The sequence below is a fragment of the Coptis chinensis genome, chromosome 3 (assembly GCF_015680905.1).
Source record: "Coptis chinensis isolate HL-2020 chromosome 3, ASM1568090v1, whole genome shotgun sequence".
NCBI lineage: Eukaryota > Viridiplantae > Streptophyta > Magnoliopsida > Ranunculales > Ranunculaceae > Coptis > Coptis chinensis.
In genome coordinates, this window is record NC_141458.1 from 53,379,873 (window position 1) to 53,397,674 (window position 17,802).

The following is a 17,802-nucleotide window of genomic DNA, read 5'->3' on the forward strand; positions in this document are numbered from 1 at the left end:
TTATACTCCTAACAAACCAAATGGTTTGGACCCTAAAATTTAGATAAGAAATTCTCTACATCTCTTTGGTTTATATAGGACATCATTTACAATTATACCCTTCCTTCTAGAAACAAGCTTATGGGCTTTTGACCTAAGCCCACATATTAAAAGTCTTGATTTTAGCTTTAAGTCCCTGAGTCTGTAGCTTTCAACTTTGAGTCCTTGAGTCTTTGACTTTGACAATTGACTTGACTTTTGACCTTGACTTTTGACATTGACTTTTCGGTAACTTTACTCCAAAATTGGAATCTTCCCAAGCAGCGTAAATAGCCATCCTTTTTGTGCTAAACTGCACATATTAGGAATATGTGTCTTAAATGACCTGTATCCTGCAAACAGTAGCAAAAACTATAAGTTGACTGTTCATTAAGCATAAGAAGGGCATATATGAAATATTGTAAAGGTAATAAAATGCACAATTGGGGATTGATCAATGCGGAAGGTGAAAAGTGTAAACTACAAATAAACGAGCTCGAAGAGATTCGAAATGATGCTTATGACCTTTCAAAAGATTACAAAACTAACATGAAAATGATTCGTGACAAGCATATTTTACGAAAACATTTCGAAGTTGGTCAAAAAGTTTTGCTATATAACTCTATATTACATCTTTTTCCAGGAAAACTGAATACTCTATGGACTAGTCCTTTAAAAAATAACTAAAGTCACCCCTTATGGGGTTATTACTTTAAAAAACCATAAGGATAACAACACATTTCAAGTAAATGGTGAGTGCCTCAAACATTTTCATGACTTTTTTTTGCTAGGTAAACATTTTCATGAGTTACTATCTATGGATGTCGAAGAAACCCTTCTCCAAGATCCCATCTACGAGGATTGAATTCTCTTTTCCGATGTATTCCTTTCCCATTCCATTTCATCTTTTGCTTTAAGGGGATACATCAATAAGGTAACCGGACCTCTCCACTTAGAGAGTGTGGTTGTAAGTGCCAAAGCCTTGAGCCCACATTATATCTTGCGCATTCTATGTTCGCACTTTTACTCGTTGTTTGATTAATGTACCCCTATGGAGCAGTATACAAATTTTCTTTTCTTTATTTTACACTTATTTTTATAATAACTTTTCTATTCCTTTCATTTACAATTCATGTCTTTATTTTCATTTCCCTGTTTTCTATTTTTACATAAACATTTTTCTTTCAATCTCACCTTTGACACTGAGTAGTCTTTCCTCTATAAAAAAGAGATGTGAAACAAAACAGAGGGCAATAGGGATTGAGTGAAGGTGTCTTACGGTTGTCTCTCATGGTTGTTTAGCATGTCTTGTCTTCCATAGGCATGCCATACCGTGGGATGGTTAGCAGCTGAAGCCCTTGATTTCGAATTTTTTTTTTCTTTCTATGGGTGATTTCTAATTGTTTCGAGCTTTGTCTTTCTCTCTGGTTGGAATGGCTTTAACTAGGGCTAACTAGAGAGTAGGAGAGGAGAGACTAGATTATCAAAAAATAGAGCTGGTCCTCTTCATTAGATTTGCTTACTTGCAAAACAACAGGTGAAAGATTTAGGGAGGCCAAACCATGGGATGGTTCACAATTAGAATCACTTAATTTCAAGCACCTTCTATTGGGAGGATCACTTTCATCATAGTGATTTTTTTTAGTAGTTTTATAGTTTTTATTTTTCTGTCATTGTAATTTAGGAACATAAAAACCAAAAAGACAAAAACAAATGTTTTTCTTTCTTTAATAAAATTGTTTGTTTTATTTGTTCTATTAATGATAAGATTCTCGATACATCAATAGTTAAGTGATTTTTCAAAATGGGCAATAGATTTTACACAGACCAACCCCTAAAACAACACAATCTAGGGGCGGTTTGAGATCAGCTTTCCTTACTAAAGGTCGCCTATATCACCGAGCTATTCTCCCGGGTTAGGAGATTCCATGTCTTGCACAGTAAATCCCCCAACTCGCATAGCTGAAGCTCTGTCTGTCTATATTGGGTTCTCCACAGAGCCGACACGAAAGTTGCCTAAGATTATTTGTTATGGTTTGTTTTCAATAGTAGTACCTAGAATCACAACTTTTGAGTACGAGTTTCTTAAAATATCTTTCCATAGTTTTCAAAACCGAAGGATATAAAAATGAAAGTTATATGCCCCGGACTAACGTATACTTTTATCTTCTTGACAAAACCTCTATATGGTTAGAGATAAAACCAACTTAAAAAAAATAGACGGGTGTCTCCATTTTTATTTGGCTTGGTAAGTTTGAATATATTAAAACTTTAATGGATTACAAAAAGATTTTGGTATAGGGTGGGCAACATGTTGTCCCCCTATTTCATGACTATTCAAAACATGCTTGTAATTCTAAACAAGTATGCTAAAGCAAATTCTCACAAAAAATTTATAAAAGCTTTGAAATGGAGCCTCCCATTTATGCAGCCAGTTTGGTCACCCAATCGTGGTGCTCACTTCGCCTTCAGCTAATGTTATTTCTCATTTAGCCAACAAGTCCACGGTGGTATTGTCTTCCCTCCATATAGTAGAGATTTTCCATCTAGTCAACCTCTCTATACATGTTAACCACCGTGGTTGCATCATCCATGGGACATTCGTAGTTTCAAAGGCTCGTGTAGCTGCGTCGGAGTCAGTTTCAATCCACAAATTCAGCCATCCTTTAGTAATTGCAGTCTCAACTCCGATAAGGATAGTTATACACTCTGCTCTATAGTTGTCACCCAACCTAATATTCATGCTCAGTGTGAGCAGGAATTGACCCATATTCCTTCGAAAAGATATGCCAATCCCAGAAGGTCCAGGATTTCCCATTGCTGAACCATCAGTGTTAAGCTTCACTATGTCAGGTTTAGGTGGTATCCATGTACATTGTTTAACCTGCGGCACTTTTTTCAGTCTTGTACTAATATTCCAGAATTTGAGAATGTCAAACTCTGATGGGTTGTTGTAACAGTGATCCTTCGAGAGTTTACCCGTGATCTTGAGCTGCAATCTCACGTAGTACTTGCACTCCCAGAGCTTGAGCTTTCTGTTATCAAAGTACACCTTATTCATTTCCTTCCAAATGCTCACCAGGCATGAGACAACACACGATTTCCACATATCTCATATCAGGGGGCTCCAATTCTTGTTGATCTTCATTATGTCTTGGAAGCTATTAATGTCATTGGTGATGTTAAAAATATGTGTTATCCATCTCCAAAGCTTCTAAGTGAACTCACACTGCCAATACAGATGATGGTTGGATTCAACATCATTTTCACACAATCTACAGCAAGAGGATAGATAAATGCCTGTCTTTCATACTCTCTCATCAGTTGGCACTCCTCTTTGTATGATCTTCCATGCCAAAGCTGATACCTGAGGGTGGATCAAACTCCTCCATATATTTTTCATCCATTCAACCACCGACTTTCTCTTTCTAATTTCTTCATATGCTGACCTAGTCGAGAAGTTGACCTTCAGATCAGGGCACTAGATAACATAGTCTTCGAAGGAGCTACACTTAAGGACATATGATATGCTTTTTTGGGCCCGTTGCATGACATTTTGCAGCACATCAGGAATACACCAACTATCCCATTCAAGCAGGTCACATACCCGAGCTCTACATCTCTTCAAATCTATTGAGCTGACATTGAGCATGTGTTTTCGAGATTGAGTCCCTAACCAGTTATCCCTCTAGATGTCTGCCTTTTCCCCATTGGCTATCACCCATTGAGTTCTGTGTGTAACTTCCTCTATAGCTTTCATGATCCTAGGCCATATAGAGGTTGGCTTGCATGATTTAATAATCTCTCCATTTGAGTTAAAATATTTTGCTTTCATGAACAAAGCAAAAACAGTTTCACCATTTAGAATTTCCCAAGCCATTTTCATCAAAACAGCAGTGTTCACATGTTTGAGCCTTCTAATCCCAAGTCCACCTCACAAGTAGGCTTGCACACTCTATCCTAGCTTACAGTCACACCTTTTCTTATATTAGGATCTCCCGACCATAGAAAATTCTTCATAATAGTCTCAGTTTCTTTGACCATAGATATTGGCCATTTGTATATGGACATGTTGTAGATTGATATGCTACAAAGAACAGATTTTATCAGAGTGATTCTCCCTTGAAAAGACAACCTCTTTCCCTTCCACCCTGTGATTTTCTTCTTAATCTTGTCTAATATTGGTGTTACACATGCCCTGGTAACTCTACCTTGGTGTAAACTGACCCCCAAATACTTCTCCAGCAGATAGCCTTCAACTATACTCAGTTCCATCAATACATCCTATTTTTTGAGATGAGTAAAGGTACTAAAGAACACTTTACTTTTGGCTTGACTAATGAGTTGTCCAGCTGCCTTTTGGTACCTTTGAAGGATATGGTTGAGCTTTCTAATACCTCTTATCTCGCCATTTGCAAATATAATAATATCATCTGCAAATATGAGATGGCTAGGTGCTGCCACTTTCTTAATGATAGTTAGTGGCTTGAGATGGTTTTTTTCCCTGAGAAAATGCAAAGCTCTACTCAATGTGTCTTCAACCAAGGCAAATAATAAAGGAGAAAGAGGGTCTCCTTGCTTGAGTCCTCTCTTCATGCCAAAGAAATCCACATGTCTACCATTAATTAGCACTGAAATCTGTGTTAAGCTCACAATTGTCCTTATCCATTTAATCCAGGTGTCTACAAATCCCAATCACTGCATAACTTGGAAAAGAAAGCTCTAACTCATTGTATCATATGCCTGACTTATATCCAACTTGATAGCTAGAGATCCACCAAACCGATCCTCTTTCAACTCATTCATCATTTCAGATGCCATGGAGATGCTAGTTTGAGAACATCTTGTAGGGACAAAACTAGTTTTCTCCTGTGTAATAATATCATCAGCCAACTCATTAAGCCGCAGCTACAGAAGTTTAGTAATGATCTTAAAAAGAAAATTACCCATGCATATGAGTCTATACTGATTGAGTTTCTTGGCATTTTTATCCTTCGGGATCAAAGCAATAAAGTTTAAGTTCAATCCCTCAAACCCCCTGGATGAAAAAAAGACATAGCCCCGGCACACATCTTTTTGTATAATATTCCAACATTTGAAGTAAAAGTGTCCTTGGAATCCATCGGGTCCAGGTGAACTATCAATATTCATGCTGAAGATAGTCTTCTAGATTTCCTCATAAGAAGGCACCCTTGTCATACTATAATTTGCTTTCTCATTGATCAACCTGGGTATAATGCTCAATAGCTCTGGATCTTCTTACACCTGAACCTCCTTGTATTTCTTTGCATAATAGCTTGTTACATACTCTTTAATCTGCTCTTGATCCTCTAGAATAGTGCCACTCTCCGTCATCAATTCTGTGAACATGGAGGCTCCATACCTAATCTTGCATATGTTATGAAAATATGAAGTGTTTCTGTCACCCTCATCTTCAAAACAGGTTCTACTTTTCTATCTCAGTAGGAAGATCTGTTTCCTCTAGCTGTATCCAGTTCAAATTCTTTCTGTATCACTTCTACCACGAGGAGTTCATCCTCTACTGCCAGATCAACATGATGTTGCATTCTAAGAAGTTCATCTTCAGCTTTCCTAATGGAGGCATTTGTGTGGCCAAATACCTCTAAATTCCATTTCTTTATAACCATTTTAAGGCGTTGGAGCTTTCTCATTACCTTAAGTATAGGAGGGAGAGGCCTGCCTTCAAATTCTTGCGTCCAACTTGCATTAATTATTTCCAAAAAAGTGGGGTGTAAATGCCACATCTTATTGAACCTAAATGGGATATTCCTAGGCTTAGGAATATTATGGTGCATGCCCAACAAAGGAGAGTGATCAGATGCTTGTCGTGAGCCTACCTTACATTTCCACCCAGCAAACTTGAGATTCCAAGCTTCATTAAAGAAAGCCCTATCCAACCTACAAATAACCCTTTTATTACCTCTTTGGTTGTTGCACCATGTGTATTTATTTCCCTCCCAATTACTTTCTATTAGGTCTGTTGTATTGACAAAGTCATTAAACTCCAGCATAGCGAGTCTGTTAGGCTGTCTACCGCCTTTCTTTTCATCATATCTCAAAACAGCATTAAAGTTACCCATCACCAGCCATGGCATAGTGGGATTCAGCCCGCTCAGATGTCTCCATAACTCTATTCTATTGCCAAGCCAACAATTTACATGTACAAAGGACACAACACATCCATTAACTAGAATAGTTAATTGTTGGTCAGAAGCCGCAACCACTAAGGCAGAGATGCCTTTCTTCCAAAAGACCAATAGGTTTCCAATTCTATTATGAGAGTCATTATGAAGCAAAGTATTCTCAAAATAATTCATACCAAAAGAGTCCAACATAGTTACTTGTGGTCTAACTAAAGGTTCAGCCAAACAAACAAGATCAGGATGATAAGAAATGATAAATTCTCCAAGTCTATCTCTAGATTTATTCTTCATCACTCCTCTAATGTTCCAAAATAATGTCCTCATTTGGAAATAGGGAGATATTTGCCATGCACCTTAGCTTGAGCTCTAGTCCCAGGCCGGTGAGCTGCAGAAGTTTCCACCTGTTCGGTATTCCTTTTCTTTTCATCTTTCCTCCCATTCTTCCTAGTTACCTTTGGCATTATCTTACTTTGTGCCTCCATTGGAACATCTTCCACTGTCTCCAATAAAGTAAAATTGTTACATGTCTGTAAGGGACTAGCTGGCATATTGGAGGGATTGGCTTCAGTAACAGTCCCAATAACCTGATCATGTTCTAGAGGTTGGCTCCAGTTATCCTTTAATACCTGTTCAACACCCCTACCATCCTTGGGAGATTGTGGTGGCATTGTAGTATGTAATGGAAGTCCATTATAAGACACTTCAACTGCATGGTTAACTTCTACTTGTTCTATTGGTCTATGCCTTTCTTGCTCTTGCTGCTGCACAACTCCATCTGTTTGAGTCTTTGTTTGAACCTCTGTTGGAGTTTCACTTAAATCAGCCTCGATTTGTAAGTCCTCAGTTTCACCTTGCACTTCTTGTAAGGCTTCGGGTTCATCTGCACTCTCATATTCATCCCCTTCATCATTATCATCCTGATGGTGTTCCACTGTAGGCTCAGGTATTGCCCCAGTTGGTGGTACTGGCGCACTATCATTATTTTCCTGATGAGTATCCTTGTCTAGGTTAGCATCCCCAGTGATTGTGTTTGCCTTCTCAGCCTGCCTTTTCTTTCGTCTATTTCGTTTCTTCTGATTCTGAGTCAAACCAGTTGTGGCTTGATCAGTTGTGCTTATGTTTTCCTTCTCCTTATTTGTGTTCAGATCTACCTTGAGTATCCGACATTAAGTAACTAAGTGCCCAACTCTCTTGCAATGATTACAAAGTTTTGGCAGATGACCAGGTTCTACATTCTGCCAAAACTTGATATCTTTTCCTGCGACCTCCACCCAAATCTTGTCAGGAATTTTTTCATTTAGATCCAAATCCACCAGCACACTTGCATAGTACCCTAAAGTTATCTTCGCAGTGTTTTCATCAGTACGGATTGGTCTACCAATAGCTCTTGCCAGAGAAAACAAAGTTTTGATTTCCCAATATTCCAAACTCAATCCTGGGAAACGAAGCCATACTAAAGCATTATAATGATTTTCTTTTCTTGTGGAGAAGTTTGGAGTCCACTTATGCAATCGCAAGACTTGGTCATCAAAAACCCAAGTTCCCTGACCATAGATTCTTTGGTAGTCCGTCTCATCTGTGAATCTGAATCAACATAATGTACCCTTTACCCAAGGGTGTTGCTTGCCATTCATGGCTAGGTTTCCACAGTTGTTTCACTTTCTCGTTGACAAAAGTCATAGTGAGTTTGGGCATGTCCAATCTTCCCACTAACGCTAATTTGCAAAAGTCTAGGCCTTTGTCTACTTCTTCAGCTTCTATTGTAATAGTGGGGTACTCACCTTGTCTTCCAGGTACTCGGAGAGTTGTGGTATCGACATCCCTCCCATAAGTGATCTTATTTACTCTAGCATAAGATTTTTTTCTTTTTTTGGTTTTTCATGACACGCATCTCATCACTCACAACTTTGTTCGTTGTAGGTTCCTCTACCATCATAGGATAAGAATGCTGATTTTGGGTTGCACCAACATTCATAAAGCCCCACTGACAAAAGATTGGAGCGTTAGTTAAAATGGGTTCTAGAATTGTTACAGAAGGCTCTCCCATGGATTCCATATTGCCCAGATATCAAAGGGATTGGGGTTAACCGCCGGTCAACCCATTTGAAATGGAAAGTTTTCCCTCCACAGACAACACCTTATCCTCAATTTTTAACTACAAGAGGAAAAATATTTCTAAAACAAGTAAAAAAACATGCAAAGATGGTTATGCCCTTACACTCTCAAAAATCGCTCTGAAATCGCTCTACAAAGACTTCACAATTCTCTCATCCCCGCCATTGAAGAGTCTCCAAATGAGAATTAAACAAATAGAGTAACCCAAAGTAATATTATCCTCTGTTTAATTCTATCTTTTGCCTCCACCTCTATATTTTGTCTTGAGAATCTAACATTAAAATACTCAAACTTGTACAAAACTTTTAAAATTTTCCTTTCTTAAAAATCTTTTCCCCTTCTCAATCCTATCTTTTCCGAAAAACTTTTCAAAAACGTCTTCTGTAACAAACAAAAACCCTCCACCTAGTATGACTAGATGGATCAGTTTCAATGATCGTGTGCAAGCACTTCCTAGAGAACTGCAGCTTAAGATATGGACAAATATAGCAAAAATCATTCCTGGTTTAGGTTAGAGTTCATACGCACGTAAGAGACGAGCTATGAGAGACGGTTGGTACTTGAACTGCCAAACACCAACTTGCCCTAGTCTTCAACCTCATAATAATTTTGTTTATAAAGTTTACACGTGTTATCCTCCAATGCATTATGCTCGGTCTAAAAGAGTAATCCAACCATCTGGTTGGGATTGACTCAAATTTTCAAAAACTTTCGAATCTTGGGGATCTTACTTAAAATGACCCACCTTTTTAAAATTGGTCGAACTTATGAAAAACCCAAAAAAATTAATTAAATTTTCCTTCTGTTATTTGTTTTCCTATAGTTCCTTTACAGTTATTTCCATCATTTGTTTTTACCCCAACTCTAGCCGCCCGCACCAACTCGTGACCGCCCCTCATACACTCGCGACCTCGACCTCACCTCAAAACACCACCACTCCAAATTTTTATTGCCTGCTCCAATTTAAACCCTCATTCCAACTCAAAACCTCAATTTTACCAATCCTTACTTTAAATGGCTCGAGTTCTTAAAATTGTGCTGGAGTAAAATTTTCAAAACCTTTTCAATTCTGATATATTTGAACTGCACTTCAAGGCTAAGATTAGAAGAAGAAGATGGGAACCCTTGGTTTTGTTGGAAGGTGCACCGTATTCTCCCTCTCTTACTCTTTCATTTGATAACTGCATGCTTAGAGGGGAGGATGACCGCATCATGGTTGTCAATGATGGACGCTCGCTGGAGCTCACCAAGGAGGTGGTGAGTGGAGTTCTGGAGATTCCTCTAAAGGCTTATGTTCAGACGGAATAGTCCCCAGACGGTAAGACCATCGACGTGATGATGGTAGAGGCACTTCTCGAGGGGGTGAAAACCCCAAGTCTCACTGCGCTTTTCAGAGTTCACTACGAAAGAACTAGTTGGTAGTATCTCAGTGGATAGCCTACAACCTACTAGGCTCAGCCAAGCCTTTGAATATAGGTAAGGCGATATTTTATCTTTTATGGATTCTTCAAGAACAGAAAAATAGCTTCTGCATTGTCTCCTTTATCTTTAAGCAACTCTACAAACCAAAGAAGTCCACCGCTCCTTTACTAGTGCTGGTCACCATGATCATGCAGCACTGGGGGTTCTAGGCCACATATGCTTTAGTGGAGGTCAAGGACGCTACCACATGTCCTATATATGCCCACTACGTCCAGAAGTTATGGCTTCCACCTGAAGCCAAAGCCGCTGATCAAGCATGCTCGATTAAGAAAGTGGATTACTTCGCTGAATATGCCACTCGACAGTTCACTCAGCCCATGGATGGAATTCACTTCCTCTATGGTGGTCATAGGATTCTACATTCGTATCTCCACCAACTCAGGGAAACTCAGGGGAACATTATAGAAGAACAGATCACCCTCAGAGAGGAGCAGCGGTCCTTCCAGCAGGAGCAGCCACGTTTTTAGCACAGTGTCACTAGAACATTGCAAAGCATCAAAGACGCGCTTTCGCATAGTGATAGACATGCTAGGACCTGACGTCATCAAGGAGAAGGATCATCTCAATGTCGAGACGAGTCACGCATGGATCTGACTAGGCATTTCCCTAGTGTCCATATAATTGGATACATTTATTTTTCTCTTTTTCTTTCTTATGTGTATGATGTAGTATAAGTTTAATTATATGCTTAAAATTATCTTCTTGTTTTATTTAGCTTTTCTTGTGGAATTTGGTATATGAGTAGAAGGTAAAACAAATACATCATGCCAAAATTTTTCATTTTTCTTTTATGCATTCCATATATGTTTTCAAAAAAATACAAAAATCCAAAAAGATTTCATAATATAATAAATATCCCTAGTATAATAAACCATGTATTTCTCATTCTATATCAAACAACCCATGCCCCAAACTTATTTTGGGGTCGTGTATTTTCATCATGAAGAACAGAATATGGGTGTATCGCCGTTTTTGCTCATGTTTCTATGGTAATCTCTTTTCTTATCTCTTCAGACTTTGAGGACAAAGCATAGTTCTATTTGGGGGTGGTATAGTAACATTTTGCAAAAACTAGGCATTTTCTATATAGTAGATATAATAGTATATTTCTTCCTTTCTAAAAAAAAAACTAAAAAGACAAAAAATATTTTTCCATTTAGTATTAAAAAGTCTTGTTTCATTTTTCTATGATGAATAAAAAGTTTAGAAGTCTCATTATAGCAATAGAGTAATGATTCATTCTTCATACTTAGATTAATATACGTATTATAGTTTCTTCAAATTTTCATAAATGGTATGCATCAGCAATTGTTTGTATATAGCAGTGAGTTTCCGAAGTCAATATTTGAACAATTAAGTTCCATATCCTGTGAGAATCTAGCCAAAAACCTCATCTGAATGATTAATTGAGTGATGAATGATAAAAGCCCAAAAATGTAATTTTAACCCCTTTAACAATATCGCTTTTGACCAATTATGTGATTAATAAGTAAGAGTTAGTACTGTTATCGTGTTCTTATGCATTTCAGGCATTGGAGTCGAATATGTGCATAAATGCACCCCTTTTGTGAGATAAAATAGCAAGGGTTGGTTGCTAAGAAGTTCTATGATAAAAGGCCAAGATTCAAGGAGAAAAAGCCTTTTTAAAGTTCGGTCAAAGCTGAAAAGTCAAAGTCAACGCGGGCAGAAACAACACCTAAAAATCAGTAGAACTTCCGAAGGTCGTATCTTTGGACTCAGACCACGAATTGGGCCTACCTTATGTCAAAACCACCGACTTGGAATGATCTTTCCAATGGTCCCTGCCTTGACCCAATCGAAGGAGTAAAAGTGAACAAAAAGGTTGTTGAAGTCAAATCCAGCTGAAAAGCCCTTTGTAGACTGAAGTACTTAGGTTTTGGGCTCGATTTTCTTACCCAAAATAGGCTCCTCAGCCCATGCACGATTTTGTGGATCTGGTCTCCATTTAACAAACAAAGACTTAGCTCTTAAGGATAGTGAGATCTAGATAAAAAAAAAAGGGGGTTTTAAACTTAGTTTTTACTTAGTCAATTAGTTTTTTAGTTAGCTTTGAATTAGTGAATGATCCAAATACTTAGTTTTAATTTATTAAATTAGTTTATATATGTTTAATCTAATTAGTTGTCAATTCTATTAGTTGTTAGAACAAGTTTTGAATCTTAGAATAAAATATTTAGTTTATATTTCAATCTTTAATTTCAAATTCAGTCTTGCATTCATAGATTTAGTTGTTTTAAATTGATAATTAGTATTCATAATTTTAGTTCTAGATTAGTTTGAATTTCAGTTGTAATCCATTTTGAATCTTAGACTATTGATAAATTAGATTAAGAAAGTTAATTAGTTATTCAATAATGACTTGTTTTGATTGTTCTTGTTTTAGAAATGATAGTATGATGATTCAAGGTTAAAACCTCCATTATAGGGGTTTGAGGAAGCTTTGATGAAACTTGATTGTTGTTAGCGTAGAAATTGGTTGTAAAAATCTATTATATTCTAGAAAGTAATTAGTTCACCATGAGAATGGGTTTGATTGCTTCACATGCTAGTTGTTAGTTGGTAGAGATTACCATGAACAATTAGGGATTAGAAACACCCAATTGTTATATGATAAGAGCCCAAAACTGTAGTTTTAACCCCTTAATAATCATACTTTTAGACCAATTATGTGAGTAATAATTAAGAGTTAATACTGATTACGTGTTTTTATGCGTTCCAGGCTTCAAAGTCAATTATGTGCAGAAATGTGCCACTTTGATGATATAAAGGAGCAATGGTTGGTTGCTAAGGAGTTCTGTGATTAAAGGCCAAGATTCAAGAAGACAAAGCCTTTGTAAAGCCCGGTCAAAAGGTGAAAAGTCAAAGTCCGCGCGGGCAGAAATAGTGCACAAAGTCAGCAGAACTTCTGAAGACCGTATATTTGGACTCAGACCTCGGATTTGGGCCTACCTTATGTCAAAACGACTGGCTCGGAAAGAGCTTTCCAATGGTCCAAGCCTAGGCCCAATCAGAGGACCAAAAGTGGACAAAAGTCTATTGAAGCCGAATCTAGCTGAAGAGCCATTTTTGGACTGAAGAAATTGGGTTTTGGGCCCGATTTTCCGGCCCAAAACATGGCTCCAAGCCCATGCACAATTTTGGATCTGATTTCCTCCTTATCAACAAAGAAGAGTTAACTCTTAAGATATCTAGTACCTTAGGATAGAAAGTAGCCATTAGAATAGCTTCTAGATCTAGTTTTTAATTGTTTTTTAATTAAGTTTAGTTCATTTTCATTTCTTGTTTTAGATTAAAACTTTAAAAGTATTGTTATTCATTTGATTAGATTAATAAAATAGTTTATTGTTATTCAATTCGTTTTCTGTCATTACATTTATAGATCTAGTTTAAATTCTTGTTGATATCATTTCTTAATTATTAATTAGATTTCAATTATTGTTTGTTAAATTAGTAAAGTTGGAATCTTGATATTATGTTTAGTCTAGATTCATATGGAAATGATTGCGGAATGATTCTCGACTAAACCTCTATTAAAGGGGGTTGAGAAGCCTTGATGAAAGCTTGATTCTGATTATCGTAGAGTCGTCATAATTTCTATTCCACTCTAGAAACGATTAATTCATCATGAGAATAGGTTTAATCGTTCACATGCTAGTTATGAATTGGTAGAAGTGTCATGTGTAATTAGGGATTAGGAAGAACCAATTGTTCTGCATAGCAGTTCAATTCGGATTACGACGATTCGCCATTAGTAAGTTAAGTTGAGTTAAGGTGGAATCAATCCCCCCTAATTCCTTATCATACAATCATCGCAGCATTCCGTAGTTAATTAGTCGTATCTTGTGGGTAGTTGCATCGTAGTTTATAATTCGTAAATCTCTCATTAGACTTTAGTTAAAATTATTTATACTTAGAGAACATTACTATGTGACAGAACTAGGAGTGGAACGAATCATCTACTCCACTATATCTGTTCAATAGATAGATAGTAGAACAATCTTTGATAAATTAGGCTCGTAATCTCATTTAGTTTTACTTACGTTTTGAGTTTTATCGTTCATTTTGTAGGTAAACTATCATTTTTACATTTATCAAATGGCGCCGCTGCCATCTTAGTTTACTTTTGCATTGTTTTTGTAGTATAAGTACTCTTCTTAAAGTCCCATTTCACCCACCCACCCTTGTTTGATTCTAACTGTGGTCGTCCGTTTTAGCAATTGAAAGTTCCTCAGAAAAAATACACGGAGCGCACTTGCGCCCAAAAGGAGCGCAACCCGCGCCCAAACCGAGCGCGACCGCGCTCAAATCACTGGAACTCGAAATTTACATTGAGCGCACCTACGCCCAAGGAGAGCGCGCCCACGCCCTCAGCTGAATTTTTCCGGATTTCCACAGGTTTGTTTCGAACTTCTATTTTTCAAGTTTTTCAGTGTTCTAACTTGTTATATACACTGAACACGCGTAAACAAGATGCTAATCATAAGCGAAGCAAGGACGCAATCAAGTATTCCACACCTCGCATATTTTGTTAGAGGTTTATACTAGTATATCAGGATTGTTTGGAGTGTTGTCGTGTTTAGTTAAGTTTGGTCTTAGCCTTGTATGAGATTAAGGTCTGGTCGAACAAAAACACCTAACGTAATTACACGGCAACGTCAACAAGCACGCCTATCTAGTATACCACTCATTGCACCTCTAGCTACTATTCCACATACTCTACCTGACATAATGCCCGAAGAAGGAGAGACTCCTCTCTCTGACTTTTATAAAGCCTTGAGCGATAACCCCAAATCTTGCATCGTTCTAGCAGACCCAGTGGGGGATTTCCGAATCCCCCCAAATATTTTTAATTTGTTACCCGTTTTTCATGGTTTAGACCATGAAAAACCTTATCAGCACATGCGTAGGATTGAACAAGTTCTTACAACATTCCACCATCCTACGGTGGGTGCTGAACAAATTAAACTCAGGGTATTTCCCTTCACTTTGGCCAATAAGGCGGCGTCTTGGTTAACTGCCCAAGCGCCTAATTCTGTGGACTCGTGGGCTAAACTTGTTCAGCTGTTTATGGAGCATTTTTACCCACCCCTAAAGATGGATGAGATGCTTTCCAAGATTCATTTCTTTCGACAAAATCCTCATGAATCATTTTCAGAGGCTTGGAATCGTTTCACCGATTTCCTTATAGAGTGTCCACATCATAACCTAACGAAAAGACACGTTAGTTCTTGCCTTTTCAAAGGACTTCTACACCACCATAAAGAAGTCTTTGGGGGGGTAGTTTCCTAAGTAAATCCACCGGAGGCTTATAAATTTTTAGTTCTTCTAATAACAACCGGGGGGGTAAGGCCGCCCGGTATCTTTGAGATAAAACACGATCCCAAGCTTAAAACTCTAATCGAATCACTCACTAAAAAGGTAGAGGCCATTTCTGTACAACAAAAGCCTATCCCCATCATGAATGTAAATTCCAATCCATGTAGTTTCTGTTGGAGTCCTGAGCATCCCGACTCCCACTGTCCTATATCCTATGAACATGCTTGTTCCATTAATAGTGAACCTAACACCCCTTGGAGACAAAATCCCAACTTCGGTTGGAGAAATAACCAACAAGTCACACCTCCAGGGTACAATAATCAATATGTTAGGCCAACGCACAATTATAACCAAGCTCCACCACGACAAGGACAGGGTCAGGGTAATTATAATAATTATAACAACCAAGCGCAACCTTGACAAGGTCAAGCACAAGGTCAAGGTAGTTATAATAATTATAATGCTAATAGAGGTATCGTTCCGGTAAATAATACCTATCACAATCCGCCCATAAATAATCAACGCGAGATATTTCCAGTCACACCACCCGTGACCACTACACCCAAACAACCGGATCGTCTTGACGCCTTCATACAGGTGAGCCAACAACTCTTTCAAACCATGGCTCAATCTAACCAACAGATTCTACAATCCGTTAATAATTTAAGCCAACAGTTAGGCTAAAATATAGCCCAACCCAAAGGTGTCTTTCCAGGTCACGCGATACCTAATCCTAAAACAACAAACGCAGCCTTTGAGGTAATCGGTAATACTAGTAATGAAAATGAAAACGTAGGTGAGCAAAATGCCATCACCACTCTCCGTTCTGGCAGAGTGGTTGATAACAAAGTAACTATGCCTATAGTTACCCCACTAGTAGCCCCTACACCTGCTACTTTACTTGATACCGAAATAGAAACTGAAGAGCCTACCACTGTAGAGGTACCAGTTATAACACAACCTAAGAAACAGAAAGCCAAGGTTAAACATCCAGGTGATACATATGCTAAATATATAGAGAAACCACCGTTTCCACAAAAATTAGCCATGTTAACTAGGGATACAAATTATGGGGAGATTAGGGACGTTTTCAAGAATCTAACTATAAACCTTCCCTTCCTCGAAACTATTAAAAAGCTACCACACCATGCTAAGTTTCTTAAGGAGTTGTGTACTACTAGGCGTAAGACCAATATACCAAAAGACGCCTTTTTAACGAACAATTCCCAACTCTATCCTAACATAACGGAATTGTTAAGTACAAGGACCCCGGTCATATCATCTTTGTCTAATGCACCTTAGGAGATTCCTATACGACGACCGCGTTATTAGACCTGGGGACTAGTGTTAACTTACTCCCATTTTATTTGTATAGACAAATAGGTCTAGAGGAGATGCAACCCACTAAAATGACATTGCAATTAGCTGATCGGTCTATTAAGTATCCTAAAGGTGTGGTTAAAAACGTTCTGGTAAAGGTTCAGGATTTCTACTATCCGACTGATTTCGTCATCCTTGATACAAAAGTCGCTAACGACTCTGTCCCGATCATCTTAGGGCGTCTTTTCCTGGCAACTGCCAATGCGCTCATAAATTGTCGCGATGGTTCAATGTCCACGTCTTTTGGCCATCTTTCTGTTGAAGTAAATGTTTTTAAAACAAAGACACAGTTACCCGATTCGTCTATGGATGGAGAGGTTAGCATGATCGAGAGTTGCGCTCGAGATTATTTCAATAACACGTTCCCTGATAATCAGATGCCCAAATTTCTTTCCTTTGAAAGTTCAGACTCCAACATTTTCATCCCTACACTAGTCGATACACATATTATGGATGTGGACGAGATAGATGACTTTCTCAAAGATATAGAAGAATACCATAGTAATGTGGATATGACCAAGCTAGATGAGGAATTCGATGAGTTTCTTAGAGCAGGTGATGAGTCACCCTATCAAGAACTACTTTGCACAACATCCGCCTCAACTCCCCTCCTTCCACCCTTTCAAAGGAATCTCGAGTTTGCACTCAATCCTTTTGTTTCTCCTGTGTTTCATAATTTTTTAAATCCTCCTAGCAAACAAATACTTCAGAAGGACAAACCATTTGACACCTTCATTTTCAGAATTGAGACAGTCCCTACCTACACAATGAATGAGTTTTGTGCTAAACCCACATCCTCATTTTTTCCATGCTTTCCTTCTACAACTTATCCATATCCACCATATCTTCCACAACCATTCACTTTTCCACACTTATTCACTAGGACACCCTCTCGTTCAAAGATGAAAAAGAAGGTGCATGCTAGGTTACGTTATAGGTCTATCCGACTTCGCTTTCATTTCACTAGGTTGCGTCATAGGAAATCTTGGTGCTTGATTGTGTTTGGGTATGTTTTTTGTGATTTTTATTTATGGAATGATCCACAACTATTTTGGTTGTTGATATATAATAAACTATATTTTCATACATTTGTTTAGATAAAGTCTCGAGTATCTGACTATAAACGACTCAATTTTTTTGTTTGGTGCATTTCCTTTCATTTCCATATATTGGTGAGTGCACCATTCAAGTAACCGGCCCCTCCCTATGGAGTGTGTGGCTGTAAGTACCGGATCCTAAGTCCACGTTTAACATAATTCACGTTTTCCACTCTTGCATGTTTTCTCAGATTTTTTGAGTCATGTTT

At 38.0% G+C, this 17,802-nt stretch overlaps 1 protein-coding gene and 1 pseudogene across 1 annotated transcript; both read right to left on the minus strand.

Annotated features, from left to right (window-relative positions):
- Positions 1–5,477: 5,477 nt before the first annotated feature.
- On the minus strand, positions 5,478–6,134 carry LOC147510001 (uncharacterized). The gene has a single exon (XM_086597981.1). The coding sequence runs from the start codon at positions 6,132–6,134 to the stop codon at positions 5,478–5,480; it is 657 nt and encodes a 218-aa protein (XP_086454107.1).
- An 8,779-nt stretch (positions 6,135–14,913) lies between these two features.
- On the minus strand, positions 14,914–15,007 carry LOC147510002 (small nucleolar RNA R71; annotated as a pseudogene).
- Positions 15,008–17,802: the final 2,795 nt, after the last annotated feature.

What these genes read in the sequence shown, in the direction of transcription:
- LOC147510001 (XM_086597981.1), bottom strand. Translation starts at nt 6,134, where the DNA reads ATGCCATGGCTGGTGATGGGTAACTTTAATGCTGTTTTGAGATATGAT.